Consider the following 15304-nt stretch of genomic DNA (forward strand, 5'->3'; position numbering starts at 1 on the left):
GGGTTTACTACGTGTGTTGTAGATGTGGCATGATGGTTCCTCTTCAAAACCACTGCTTCCTGGTCTGCTGGGACCATCTATCACCCTATTTTTAACACCATCATTTGCTAATTTTAGCCATTCCCACCTGCAAAAACGTACAATTAGGATCCCTTTTCCTCCATTTGGATTTCCAGTCATATTCAGTCTTCGTTTTTACATGCTAGTAACCATCCTCTATGGTACCTTCAGAGAAGGAAAGTAAAGTAATGGATTCTACAGGGAGGACGTTTTTCTAGTACTTCTGGACTGCAGTGATGATGGATAATGCTAATCCCCTTGCATGGAATGTACAATAGACTTTTCTAAGAGTGTCTTCAATTTTTTCAAGATAAACTTCCACATGAAGATGGAGACGATTTCCAAGTGGTCCTTCAAGAAGAAATTGTGTTTTTCATCAACTGATTAGTTTAACAGCAGACTTGTCTGACCTGAATGATTACTCTCAGGGGTTAGGCTTGTACCATATTTCTTGGCTTCAACTTAGATTGAAACGAGAAGCTCAGCAGGCATTTTTAAATCCTTCTTTCTCTGAGAACACTCATGTTGGAGCCTATGCAGATGATGAAAAGCACCACATGAAGGCAGATTTGGAAACCCTTAAGGCGGTGGGTTTTAAGAAGAAGGAAGGGTACCAAAGGCATTTGTACAGCAACACTTGCAACATCAGAAACAGTTCTACCAGCCTCTTAAGTCATCTAGTGAGAGAGATGACCATCAAGCAGCTACAACGCAGGGAAATCTTTGAAACTGTGACGTCTACCTTCCCCTGTACCATTCACCACTTCAGTATAGGGAAGGATTAGCAGTCATCAAGAACAGTGTAAAAGTAAAACATAGATGCATGCTTAATAGTATGGAAAGATGGCTGTTATCTGAAATTTTGTTCAATGCTTCTGGCTATTCCTCCAAAGAAGTCTTCTCAGTACCATTGAGATTTGCTTCAACATTAGGTCACCACTTCTTTGGAGGAATTGTTTATAAGATTTACAACCATTCTAAAGCTTGTGATATATAGACATATAGCGCATAATAAATAATACATATGGTAAAATACCAACTATTAGGTATGTGTGTACTGATTTCAGGGTACAGGCAAGGCTCTCTGTATACTGCCTGGACTGAGAAATTGACAGAGTCTCAGACGTTACAATGCAGGGCATTACCCCACATGCCTTAACCCCTCTACACATTGACCATTGACCAGGGCTTTACGACTTTTGCCGCTACCCATCCCCAAACCCTCATACCTTACCTTCTTTGGCCTCTAGTCTCCGTTACCCTTACCTATCCCTTCACCCTTACCAATCCCTTAATCCTTAATTTTGTTTGTAAATGGCATATATTTATATTTATGTCATTTGAAAAAATACTTACCTCCGTGGTAAAGTGCTGTAGGCTAAAGTAACAAAAAGGGGCCTGCATGGTGCTGACCTGCGTGGTTCTCACCTGCGAAGTAACATCCTACGGGGGTGGAGGGGGTGTCTGTGGTGGTAAAGACTGCATACCGTGTCACAGATTTGCCTGACTGTAAACGCTCCTTTCTGCGCGAGCTTAACTCAGCGAGGGGACAAGTGAGAGACACTTGCCAGTTCTCATTTTTTCTATAAAGGCTATATCTGCCTGTTTGCTCTTATGAAATGTATCGTGACGTCAATAAATTGTTGGCAACACAACAAGTCAGGGATAATCTTAGAAATAACGACCACCTTATATCTGGGAGCAAAACATTTTTTCTCTGCAGTTAATTTAGTGTTAAATCTATCAGACCAATACTTGTTTTTTTTTCTCAACCACTCACAAGGAACACCTTGGAATCCTTTTGAGGCAAGGTGGATTACACTCAAACAAGACAAGCTGTTGCCTCTGTCCTTCCTTTAAGAAACAATGCACGCTCAGAAAGGTGCTTCCTTGCTTGCTGAGTATGTGTGCATCCGAGACAACTCCAGCCCTAGAATATTTGAGAAAAGTAACTTTCCCCAAAACGGTCCAAGAGGCACATTTGCTATTCTAATTCCTTTCTTAGAATATTTTGGAGTCATATTTTGGAGTAAGCCTAATATTAACCAAATACTATAAAGCAGAGCCGGATACATTTACTTGTGAAAACCCATAAAGTATTCGGCTAGTTATCATAAACATTTGACTGAGCAGAATATCTTAATTTTAGATGGAATTTGTGTCAAGTCTGGCAGACCACTACAAGGAAGACACCCTGTGTACTTGTGCTCGACTTTATAATAGTGACATGTTCCGTAAGCTGACTAATATTCAGACCTCCATATTCAGTGACCTTTCCGTTTTGTAATTGGTCATACAGTGTTTAAATTTTATTTTTAAGTTTGAGTAATCCTAATTGGAGAAAGCCAAGGCAAGCATATGCACGGTGCATACAGAATCAAACACAGATTTGTATGCCCAGATAATTAATATGCAGAACCCCTCCCAAACATTTACGGTAAAGAACAAGGACCCCCAGGTTTCTGTTATTTCCTCACTGTGTACTGCAATCTAGGGATTCAAATCCTAGACCAAGGGCTGGGGGAAAAGATAAAGAGTTTTGTAAAATGTAACCACAGAGCCTCTAAACACAAATATCTACTTCTATGTCAAAAACATTTTCAGTATGGCCAAACTCTAGGACGTCTCCTTCCTGTCCCAAAATCAAAGAAGAGGAACACCAGACTAATCGTACAACCCGGTTCTTCCAACATTTTCGGGCAGGAAAGAGAGCTCGTGTCCTGTACACCCCCTATGCTAACTCAGCCCTCTGTATGGTGCTTAAGAAACACTCAAGCGATTCTGAGTGGGCAAAAACCGAATATCTCCTCCCTCATAATTCACCCTCTGGTTCCATCGGAACCAGAGGGATTCTTCTAATACTTCCAAGAGCAGCTCTTTCTTCACTCTTTATGATTCCAGAGGCATGCAAGGCTCTAGTGGACCTCACTCATGCAAAGTATGGAGAGTTTATTGATTTTATTGGTCAGTTAATTAAAATTATTAGTAGATATCTTCACTTAAAAAGGCAGAGCAGTATAAAAAGATTATCTTTAACAAAACCACTGATAGCAATGTGCAGGTGTTCACATTCAATTTTGTAAAAGTTATGCTTAAAAACATCACAAATAACTGAATTAAGATGCACTGTTCCAAAAGAACAGACTCCATTCAACCAATTAGGGTAGAGGTTTTTTCAAACACCAATGTGGGTATTAGCTACACTACAGAACTGCTAGTCATGGTCAATATGTTTCTCGCATAATACAGTCACACAGATCATGTGGCGATTCTTCAGGACCTGTTGTTGTGCCTAACCCTCACTAAGAGAGTAAAAAAACTCTACTCCTATTGCCTATGTAAGATATCACTGAAATCTTATGTTGGAATCATAAAGTTCTGAATGTGGAGACCCTCCTGGGTCAGGCACATGGGCCCCTTGGGGATCGCATGGATGCTGGCCGCTCTTCTATCAAGACAATTTAACTAACGAGCTCCATGGTCAGTCTGACCAAACTTGTTGTCAAAGCTCACCGGATTTAATAGGCAAGAATGGAATCTGTTCTTTTGGAACAGTGCATCTTAATTCAGTTATAGTTTCATGTAGGGAGATTGATGCACTGGACCACATAATTCTCCCTAGGTTTATATCCCAAATTTCTTTTTTTGGTATAAAAACATCACAAGTCACAATAATTCAGAAAAAACATCTCTTTTCAAACAATATCTCAGGACATCCGTGCATGTCAAAATGACCATCTTTAAAAATAATCGTTTTTAAAAGCTTATGTTTCTCATAACTAACTCCTGGGCAACTGCAAAAGTGGTTGCATAATTGTCTACTGGTGGTATGTGCTGTCTGCAGTCATATGATTCATGAACATAACTGTATGTGGTCCAATGTCTTCTGTGTTCTTTAAATTGGAACTGCTGAAATCAAATTATCATGAAGTTAATTTGGATTACACTTTTCATTGAGCTCTTTGGGTATTTTTGACCTGTACGTGTGTCACATGAGTCACAGATTAGCCAGCTTTGATAGACTGCAAAGGGCAGCACTCCTTGGTGCATGAGTTTAACGTGAGCTGAGTTTTTAGGGAAACAGCCATTACAACCCAGCTGTTTCCAAGCATAGCGTTTACCACACATGGCCTTTACCACACATTGCTTTTTTACAACGCATATGCCTTTACCACGGATTAATTTTGTTGTGAAAGCATGAATGGTAAGGGCATATGTGATGTACTGGTGGTAAAGTTACTGGCGTGGTAAAGGTAATCAGCATTGTTAGAGGAAAGGGAGAGACCCTTCCGTTTCCGCTTTATGACCTGCACTGCGCCTCAGGAGAGTTGGCTCATCATGGTGGTGAGTGAGATAAAGGGGGATAGGTGTTGGAGGGGGACGGTTGTAAGGTGGGGGCAAGGTTTTAGGGTGTGGGTACTGTTTTAGGGCATGGGGTGGGGGTTTGGTTTTAGGGCTTGGGACGGGGTCTGGTTTTAGGGCAGACAGTGGAGTATGGTTTTAGTGCTTGGGGTATGGTTTTAAGACTTGGAGCTGGGGGAAGGGAGGGTACGGTTTTAGGGCTTGGGACCAGGGGAGGTATAGTTTTAGGTGGGGGTATACGTTTTTAGGGCTTGGGGTTGGGGAGCACAATTTTAGGGCTTGGAGCGGGGTGGGGAACACGTTTTAGGGCTCAGGGCATGGGACAGGTATTTTTTTAAAAGGGCTTTGGGTGGGGGACACGCAGGTGTCGGGTTTTAGGGCTCAGGGCAGGGGACAGGTATTTTTTAGAAGGGCTGGGGACCTGGGGTGGGGTCGCGCTGTGGTCCTGTGGGGCCGCTTTCAGGACTCAGGGGTCAGGGAAAACCAAAAACCTTTACAGAAATTTGTTGTAAAAGCATGTGTGGTAAAGGCATATTTGTTGTAAAAAATGCGTAGCAAAGTTATGCGTGTGGTAATGGCATTTGCATTGTGGCAACATGCGTTGCAACAGAATGCATTGTTCCGTCATACAACTGAGTTTTTAGCATGGACTTTTAAGCCAGTTTTGGTCTGATTTTCTGCCTTTCAGTGCTTATTTCCATGTCTGCTAGGAATCAGCATAGTGGATTGCCCCACAGGCTTTTGGTGATGATGTTGTCTTCAACTGCCACACAGATAATTCTTGAGAATATCAGGTGCTGCATGTTTAATTCAGTATTTTTAGAAAAGTTGCATTGGGAACCAGTTTCTGATTGTGTAAGCTGAATTCCAAGCGTATCTACACACAATTGGTGGAATTTGGAAGGAGCAAGACTGTTCTGAAGATTTTACATTGCAATTTATGTAGCAATGGGCCAATTTTAGCAGGAAAGATATGTTGTCTATAGTAGAATGTTGGTAAGATCTGGCTCTTATTAATTTAAGGATGGCCTCAGACTAAAGGCTTGCAAGATTTTCAGTAATCCTGCAGATACCAAAGGTAATAAGACTAGCCGTGTTGAGGGTTAATATCGCCTGAAGCTGTTGTTAGATATCCATATGCCTAGTAAATTATATATAGGAGTATAATCCAACCTCTTGGTAACTAGGAACCATTTTCTTAGCTTTGTTCTTTTATTTTTCCCCCAAAAATATTATTTTGGTTTTTGATTCATTTGCTGGTAGTTTGTTCTGTTGATTAAACATTAGTTTATCCAGTAACCCTACTTTGGTATGATCCAAGCTAACTATGTCATCAGCATATTGCAGAATTTGAATCTTTTGTTTTCGAATACTGGGTGGGGAACAGTGAGGCTAAATCCTATTTAAGTCCAATGTTTGTTGCAGTGGTTTCTGCGACATGGCTGCCCGGATCTGTTTTAACTCTGACCTAGGTGTCTATGTAGAGTGACCTAATAAGAGTTCAAGAGTGGCTGTGAACTTTCCTACTTGGCCAGTTTTGCCCAGAGTGTGCTCCAACCAAACTTTTCAAAAGCAGCTGTGTAATTTACAAAATACACAGGAAGAGGGGACCAAGAGAATTGAAATATTTGCACACCTTGTAAGAGAGTGCAAATACGTTATCGACGGTGCTGCAGTTGAGCATGAAGCTAGTTTGATAAAAAGGTATTATTTGTTTTCCAGTGACACACCTTCCAAGTTATTGTAGAAGAATTTTGGCTTATACTTTCACCTCTGCATTCAAAAGAGCTATAATACAGTAGCTAGCAGTGTTTGACCTGTAGCCCTTCTTGTAGATGGGAAACAGGATGGAGCCTTTCCAAGAATCAGGTACACTTGTGCCAGTAGAAATGAACAGGTGAAGAGGGAGGTTTAGACTTTTTGCCCAATTGTCAGTTTTCAACTCATATAGTGAACCAGAAATTCAGTTTTGTTCTGGAGCTCCATTTGACCTGCAGGACCATAATGCCTGCTTAACTCAAGATATGCTGATCGTGTTTTCTTGTTGTGCAGTAGAGGAACTGGGAGGACTTGAGCCTTTGAAGTTAAATGTTGAGTAGTTGCCCATATTGGCTGCCTGTTAGTGGTGTAGTGAGTCACTATTTTTTATTCAAGTGTTGGGGCAAACCCCGTTCCCCGTTTATCCAGTCTTGGATCAGGCTGCTAATAAACTCCCAGAACTTGCTTTGGTCCATTTGTCATATGAGATTGTGAAGTATTTGCCACTGTTGATTATTACATTTCCTTTTCACTTCTCTGAGATGTTTTTTGGAGCATTCTTCAATTCACTGGCATTAGTAGTGCTCAGATTAGTGCGTTCTACTTTTGGGAGAGGAGTTCAGATCTCAGTGATTTTAGTATGCTTGTGCACCAAAGAGTTTTGTCTTCTTGATAAAATTGAACAGGCTCTTGCTTTTCAACCTGCCAGTACTCTAGTAAAATATTGATTGCTTGTCCAGATGTGTAGACATAAAGTGAGATCTACTGATTCCACCAGTAAATCCTTTGTTATGTTTTGTTTTGCCCATTCCTTTAAGATATTGGGACCTGTTAGACTCCATTTCAATCTCTTTAACTTGCCTCTTGAACTTAGATGATCAACTACTGACATCTTTTCGGCTGTTTTATTGTTAATGTTTGGCGGTTCAGGGGTAGGACTGTTGGGCGATTTTTCAATCTTCCCCCCCCTGGAACCTGATGCCCCAATAAGAGAATGTTGTTTGATGTCCAAAAACTAGATCAGCTTTTGCAGACGAGCATCAGGTGACAGGTGACTTTTCTATCCTTAGCTGTATACCTAAGGCTACAAAGTAAACTCTTGCAATGTCGTCTAACATAAGATGCAATAATAAAGGTATATATGACAGTCAATGTAAAATATTTAATCCGTTAAGCATGCCAACTTTTAAACGTGATTTATATTCTGGAATGAGATTAAGCCTTTTCTTGCCTTCCTGCCCCCGGTTGGTTTGTTTCTCCGCTAGTGCTGTGTGGGAAGACATGAACCTTCAGACTAAATGGAAAAGTTGCCTGTAATTGGAGCGCTATTATGATGAAATATTGGAAATAGTTTTTCTGGTAGAGGGGAAATAGTTTTTCGTGTTTAGTTTGGAGGAGCTATCGTCTTGCTGTGATGGGGTTTGCAGCAATGCTATGAGATATTGTGCATCATTTTTCAGGTTGATTGGGCTGCCCTTGCTTTTTACCTGAATTTGTAATAGTGAGTTTCTGAGTGTTTTATTTTTCTCTTTAAATCTTCAATTTCCTTTCCTGGATAGTTGTCTGATCGGTTGCGTACTCTGTGCTCCATGTTCCCTATGTCTAATTGTTTTAAAGATGCCACATGTATGAATAGGTCCCCTTGTCTCTCCAGATTGTGCTTGATCGGCATCTTGAGAAGTTTGCTGTGCAATAGATTCTCAGGGTTTGAGCGCATTAAAAGCGTTATGCTCTTTATCAGGAACTGCAGTATATCTGGAAGAGTACATAGTTTTTCCACGGTTGGTGTGCATTTGTTGTTGCCTTTAGATTCTATGGCTACTTGTGTTTTTACTAGATTCTTTGTGTTTTGAAGTTGGAGAGTTTGGCCTCTGTATGAACACACATTGATTGACTGAGTTATGAATCTGCTGGTATTTTTAATTTACTATCTATTGCATTCAGTTTGGAGTCTAAATTAATGATACCTGTAGCCAGATTGCAGCAGATCCACCTGGCCCTCTGGCTTGTGGGTCTGAGATGAGGTTGTCAGTATTTGCCAAAAGGGTATTATTATAGAAGTTACAACCCTATCTGTTAAATAGCTTGTGATTAACTGAATATCTAACTGAGTGTCTTTAGTTTTATATCTCTTATGTTAAAGGTTTGAGTTGCTTCCTTAATTACTTTGATCTGTTGTATATTAGAATCATCTAGTTGGAAACTTTCAATTGCCTTTCTCACTGGAAATTTTCTGCTCCTTGATGGATTCTGATGACCTATTTCGGAGATGGGCCCTCAGTTAAGGATAAGAGTGCAATGATGGAAAGACCAGAAGATAGCTCATTGTGATTATGAATAAGCACCAATGTCTGAAGTATATTCAGGTGCAAAGACTGATTAAGCATTGTTACCACTGGAATTATGCGATTTAGCAGCCGCTGCTTTTAGTACATTATTATGGATTTGCCACTTAACCCGTGGTCTGCTGCATAAGTTGAAGATTTTAACAAAAATGTTGTTACTAGTTAAAAAAGATCAAATATTACTACAAACTTGGCAATATTTCTTGCTGCACAGTGGAAGGCCCTTTACAGAGGCTGACTGGCCATCTTTCTGTTGTTTACTGCTGTATTTGGGTGTCAGACTCTATACATATGAGTTGAAACCTTTGCCCAGATAGTGTTAACGTGTAAAAATTGCAATATATGAGGTAATACTGTCACACAATGTGCTGCATTATACAGCTTAATATGCCTTTTCTTGCTGCATAATTAAGTAAACACTGACCCATAATTTTGCCCTACCCTGCCGCATAATTCTAGTGGTCCTCCTTATAAGAGACCCACAAGGCTCTGTTGGTAGGAGAAGCGCTCTCAACTTGCTACTCAGAACTTTGAGTATATACTTCACCATGGAGTTTCTCAAAGTTTTGAGTAATACTGCCCCTGATCTGCACTGGGACAATGGTTCTAATCTGTGGTTACTGTATCGACGGTCGCAAATTGATTTCATATTATGACTTTTCACATCCCTGTTGTCTGTTTCAAGTGCATGTTCTGTCTGGCTTCATTTATAGTGTGTGCCATTCATTTTCCTTTTACTTGGCATTAGGACTGTTTTTGTTGATTTTAAGACGAAGGGCCTGATTTAGATATTGGTGGATGGGTTACTGCATCACAACGGTGGCGATATTCCCATCCGCTGAAATCTAAATCTCATTATTTCCTATCGTATTTAGATTTTGGCGCATGGGATGTTCCATCCACCAATATTTAAATATGGTGATAAGGGCCTGATTTAAAATTTCTTGAAGAAACACATCCTTCATGTGAAACTAATTTTGTTACATATGCATGAATAAGAGCAGTAAATTCTGCAATAAGTTAATCATGTAAAAAATACTTCTTTTTGGACAGTAATTATTGTGTCAAACATAAATCAAATCAAAAGTAAGTACACACAACCAGTACGTGAAGCAGAAACACTGAACACGTTTAATTTGTAAGGATATAAACAAATCAATATTGTTTCAAATAGAAAGGCGAACGATTAGTGACAAGGGCTACCCTAGTGAAGTGAACTAAACCAGAGGTTGAAAAATATATCCAGAATAGTGAAATGGTGGTGTATTGGTACACAAACTTCAGACAGCTGATGTATTTATAGTACAAAATATCAGCACAGGACAATGCCTATGTGAAGCAAAATACTGAAGAGGTCTGTCTTTCTATAGTGTCGACTACGTTTTAACCCTTTGAGGACAAGGGTTAACCTGGGAAATGGTTATCAGTCATAGGAGGTCAATGTCTGGATAATGGCCAGTCACAGTTTCTTATGGATATCTAGATGTGAAACTTAAACACCAGTGGGTCTAATTATAAAGATGGTACTCACGGAATGACTGCAAGATTAGTGAAGCCGACTGAGAACCCTCACTGGAGAAATGCTAGAAGAGTTAATGTAAAAAAAAGATGGCAAACCTCCGATCGAAGACACGCTCTGCCTACCTTGCTTCATTCCTGAATCCCTTGAAACCTTTTAGACTGCATTTTCCATCCCAGTTAGAACCTGAATTAGATGATCTCACATTTGTTCATGTTTAGAAGAAGCAATCCAAATTCCTTTAAGGAATGTCAATTCCTGTTTCTTAGCATCTGTATTGCTGTGACTGTAATTTTTGTATGCCTTATGCTATTGAGACTGAATTTATTTCAGTGTTTCAGCTTGCTGGTTTTGATTCTATACCTTTACAATTAGATTTTGATATGCGCCCATTTTGGAGTGATTACTAATTTGAAATACACCTACAAAATTTTCCACATTGATTCCTGGTCATCATTGTGTGACCAAATGGAAATTTGTAAATCTGTTGTTAACTCCTTTGCCTCGCAGTCTACTTCAAGATCCATCAGATGGAGACCACCGTCTGCTTCCATGCACGCTCTAGCATAGTTAAGCAGCCACACAGGTTGTTGGGAAGAATGCTTAGGTCAACAGCCAGTAATTCCTCAGGGTTCGAACTCTTGTTATGCAGCAGAGGCTCTAATCACTTCTGTTCATTGGAGCACTCCACCCACTGTCCATAGTGACCAACTTCCCCTGGATATTTTTGCTGCCACATCTGTGCTGGCCACTGGGGTTCCCTCAAGAGAATAGCAGGCTGGATGGCTCAGTGCTGCCCTTCCCCCCCTTCTATCTCACTTCTGGTTTCAGTGCAGCTATCCGCATGGACCGCTGCTGTCTTACAGTATTTCATAGCACATAGGGAAGGAGAACTGTACTTTTTTTGGCAGTGTATTGTGCAGGCCTCTGAGTCTAGGTATTAGGTCTTGGGCAAACCACCTCTTCTGCGACCGGAGGCTACTCTCAGGTGACCCTCCCAAAGCTTTAATGCTCAAGTGCAACCCAGAAAATAAAGATCTGTACCAGAGCATCTAGGCATAGTAGCCTTGTTGGAGAGTTGCTTGCACCGCATACATGAACTTTATTTGTAGAAGACACAATTATGCTTCTTAGGCTTGTTAAGAGCTTCTTGGTAAATCTGATCTACTCTCAGGCTCTGTCCACAAATAGATGGGGTTTCATCTGGTGGTAGAGCTTTTGTCAACAAGATATGCAGTACAAAATCTGGTTGTGTGAGAATGGAGCATGCCAGACCCGGGCTGGAGTGGTAAACCTGTCCATTATGATCCAGTCAGTGAGGCCATATCCCCACAGAGAGAATACCTCATTCCTTCAAAAGGCTGCTGTCATGGGCGCTATGTGCCAGAAGTGATAGAGCCAGCCCTAGGCAAGTGATGTCTACTGCTGCCTTAGCGCCTTTCTTCATATTCTACCACCTGTCCTAATTTAGCAACAGCCCTGATACCCAGTTTGCATCTTGGCATTAAGTCTGCATGGCTGCTGCATGCCTCATAGAATAGTAGCCAGAGATCGGCTAGGACTACTGCGAATGCTCTTATAGTATGGCTTCGAGAGCCTGGGCATAAGAGATAGTAGACTTCCACCATCCTGACACATAGGGAAGGAGAGCTATCCCCTTTGGCAGGGTATTGTGCACGTCATTGGAAATAGGTCCTGGGACATCTTCTGCAATCGGGGTCCTGTCTCAGATGACTGTCCCAAAGATTTGATACCCAAGTGCAGCCCAGAAATAAAGATCGGTATCAGAGCATCCAGGAATGACAGCCATGTTGGAGAGTTGCTTGCACTGCCCCAATGATTTTTTTTTTTTTTGTTGAAGTCACAATTGGACTAGCTAAGATCTTATCTGAGCTACTGTCAGGCTCTGTCCCACAGAGTTTACCATCCTGTAAACAAACACTGGCAAAGCCAGTAGGTCTGGTGTTAGCTGCTGACCTTTGGACTTTGCCAATAATTATTTTGTTTATGATGTTTTTTTATGAATACAAGCAACTTGCCAGCGACTTGGTAGCAGTGTTGGGGGAGCTGCTGGACCCTTGCATGAGTAAACCACGCATTGTCTAACAGCTAGTATGTGTATTTTTAATGTGTAAGCAGACATTGCACTAAGAGTTCCTGGCACTGGCAGTGTGGATGTGCAGGAGCAGAACGCCTTCACATAGTCAGGTAAACCAGCGGCTAAACATAGGCTGTCCCTGTGCCCTATACTACATGTTGCGGAGGGCAAAAGGAAAATGCAAATGACACTACAGCACACCAATGGATGAAGTGGGCTGGACGAAAGCCTCTGTGAATAAGTGTGCGTATTATATCTATTCATTAAAAACGAAATATCTTATTAACTCTAGACCTAACAATGGATTCGGGAGTCACGAGAAAATGTGTATAATTCAACAAAACACGTCATTTCTATATAACAAAGCGAAAGTCTTTCATGTGCTGGTAAAACAGTTCAAGTAAAAAAATGTAGATTTCTTTGAACAAGAGTTTCATAGTTATTAGAAGTCTAGCGCTTAAACATGCAAAAGATCAACTGTTACCATAGCGTACACGTATGTTTACAATTTTAAAAAAATTGACAAGTGTTTCAGATGTTTTTTATTGTTTGGGAAACACATTGGCAAAATGTCTTTTAATATGCGTTTTTTTCAAGGGCCTTCTCAAATCCTTATTGTGGTTTTAATCAAACAAGCGACTTTGGTAGTTGTCCATTTCAGTGGTTCTTAACATGTGGTCTAGGGACTCCTGGTGGTCCATGAAACCTTCTAAAACGGTCCGAGACTGCTTTGAAAATTAAATATTAGCAGCAGATTAATAAAGCGTATGTAAGTAAAAAAGCAAGATGTAAAATATTTTTTTTTAAACATTCTGTAAATGAGAAGGAAATTGAAATTGGAGGTTAAAAAAATAAATTACTAACCTCCGATTGATTCGAAGGAGCAGTGCAAATGTATCAACCCGAATATGGTAAGGACGATGAGTGGCCTCCATGGAATTTTAAAAAGCTCTAATCTTCCCATTGACATTTTGATTTTTTTAAAATTTGTTTGTGAAATGAATTAAATACCTAATCATTTGTATATTTCTTTGTTAAATGATTCTTCCTCTATTTTTTTTCCGAAAATGCTTAGCCGGGGTCCCTGCCTTCTAATAATGACTTAGTGGGGGTCTCCGGATTCCAACAATGAATCAGTGGGGTTCCCCGGTTCCAGTACTGATTAAGTGGTGGTCCACAGAAGTCAAAAGGTTAAGAACCACTGGTTTACTTCACCACAAAGCCATACATACATTCTCGTGATGTTTTCTAAATAATACTTTTTTAAAACATTCTAATGTGTATCCGGATTTCCTCCCTTTCTTTTAGGTGTGTCAACTGGGAGTTATCGCATCTCCCTGCAGTAGTAATGCACTCTACCTGCTGGGCCTGGCCCAGCTCGCTCAGTATGACAATAACTCTGAAAATGCACAGCAATCTCTCATGGATGCAAAGCTTTCATTCAGTGCTAGCATTAGTCTAGAGAACATGCCCATCAACGGGCCACCCAAGCAAGAAATAACAAGTAAGTTGCCATGATTTTAGTATTGATTCAAACATCTGGATTACATAATTTCATTGGTGCTGTTTCAGTGTTGCACTGAAATTTACCCCGCCTGGCAAATGCAAGAGTGACATTTGAGCCTCCTGATTAGTGTAGATTCTATATCTTGCACCTATCGATTACTCCAAATATTGGTGCACAATCTTACTAACAATATATTAGTTAGCAATTTCACACATTGAATATGAACATATTTTTTGCCATTCACATTTAGACCATCTATCAATCACGCCACCTGATGGTGTTTTCTATCAAATCAGTATTGAATTGTAGCGTTTGTATAGTGCTTACTACCGCTATGTGGGGCGCTGAAATATTTACTGGCACAGATAGCAAGCTACACCATGTGGGGTGTATGGCTGGGAGAATACCATTTGGACATTGAAGCTTTCTTAGAAATCTCTTCATCCACACATCACTAGTTACATTTATATGATATATTAGGTAAAATCTAATCATGCTACTGTGACTGCATGCCGTGATTTGCATTTAGCTCACCTTTTAATTTGACAAGGTCATAGTAGTTGTCATGAGAAAAATCGTAACCTAACTGGTTAAGCTTCAAGTCCTTCAGTCAGTCATGAATTATTTAATCCTGCATAAAGTAATCCTTTATACCCATTGTCGTGGCCAAGTAATGGTGCTCAAATAGCGACTGTGTAGTTATGGCCAAGTCATGGCTTACATTAAAAAGTGGTTTTAGGTTTGCTTAGAACTTTAGTTCTGCTTGAGAAATCTTGACCAAATTCACCATGTGTGGTTCATCTGAATAAATATTGCAATGTCAAGTATTATGCAGATCTTTCTGCGAGGCAGGATGGGTTGGGGAGGGGTAATAAATGTTGTGTTTCCCATCCAAGCTCCCATATGAATTATTGCTCATCACTTCAGTAAAAATTGCTCAAAATAATTTGACCAAACTTGAAAAGTTGTTTTTGAGGCACTTGTATTGTAAGAATACACAAATAATACATTTGAAAAATAAATGTGATTGGATGAAGAAACATTTTCTAATTATCCATTAGATAATCTAAGGAATTCTCTACGTTTGATCGAGTAATATGGTAGGCAGTGCTTTAAATGGGCCGGTACTGTCCGGTACTGAGTACCGGCACTTTTTTATTTTGAGAGGGAGAGTACCGGCACATTTCAAGAAAAACGTAATACTTTTAATAGGAGAGGACCGGCACTTCTCAGGAACAAGCAGGTACTCTGGCACAGAGTACCGGCACTTTAATTTTTCCATTTCAAGCACTGATGGTAGGACAAACAGATTTAAAACTGTGGTGAGGCTTTGGCTGAGATGTCTGCACAATATTTTCCAGACAATCTATAAGAAGGGCTGGACTGTGTTTTTGCATTGGGTCGAGGAAATAGAAACATCAAACAGTTAAAATTTGTGCGTGTTTAAGAGAGTAGATATTTTACTTTCTAGTGTCCATAACTGTAGTAATGTTAGAGATGCTCGTGAGAGATCTGGGTGTCCTTGCTGACCTTTAATACGTTAACTTTATCCCATTATCATCCTGTACGAGAGTGTTGCAAGCTCTTGCTGTATTGTTTTTTTTATTATTCCTAGGATTTGACTGGTAGTGTGGGGTACAGTCCATCGGGCTGTA

At 40.3% G+C, this 15304-nt stretch overlaps 1 protein-coding gene across 2 annotated transcripts in view; it reads left to right on the top strand.

Annotated features, from left to right (window-relative positions):
- The window catches only part of LOC138295763 (uncharacterized), a 460809-nt gene that overhangs the window by 313194 nt on the left and 132311 nt on the right, over window positions 1–15304 (top strand). For both annotated transcript variants that reach the window (XM_069234273.1, XM_069234274.1), the window contains exon 15: window positions 13451–13646. In XM_069234273.1, coding sequence (XP_069090374.1) covers window positions 13451–13646 — 196 coding nt within the window. The remainder of the gene's footprint in view (window positions 1–13450; window positions 13647–15304) is intronic.

This window comes from Pleurodeles waltl, chromosome 5 (assembly GCF_031143425.1).
Source record: "Pleurodeles waltl isolate 20211129_DDA chromosome 5, aPleWal1.hap1.20221129, whole genome shotgun sequence".
Lineage (NCBI taxonomy): Eukaryota > Metazoa > Chordata > Amphibia > Caudata > Salamandridae > Pleurodeles > Pleurodeles waltl.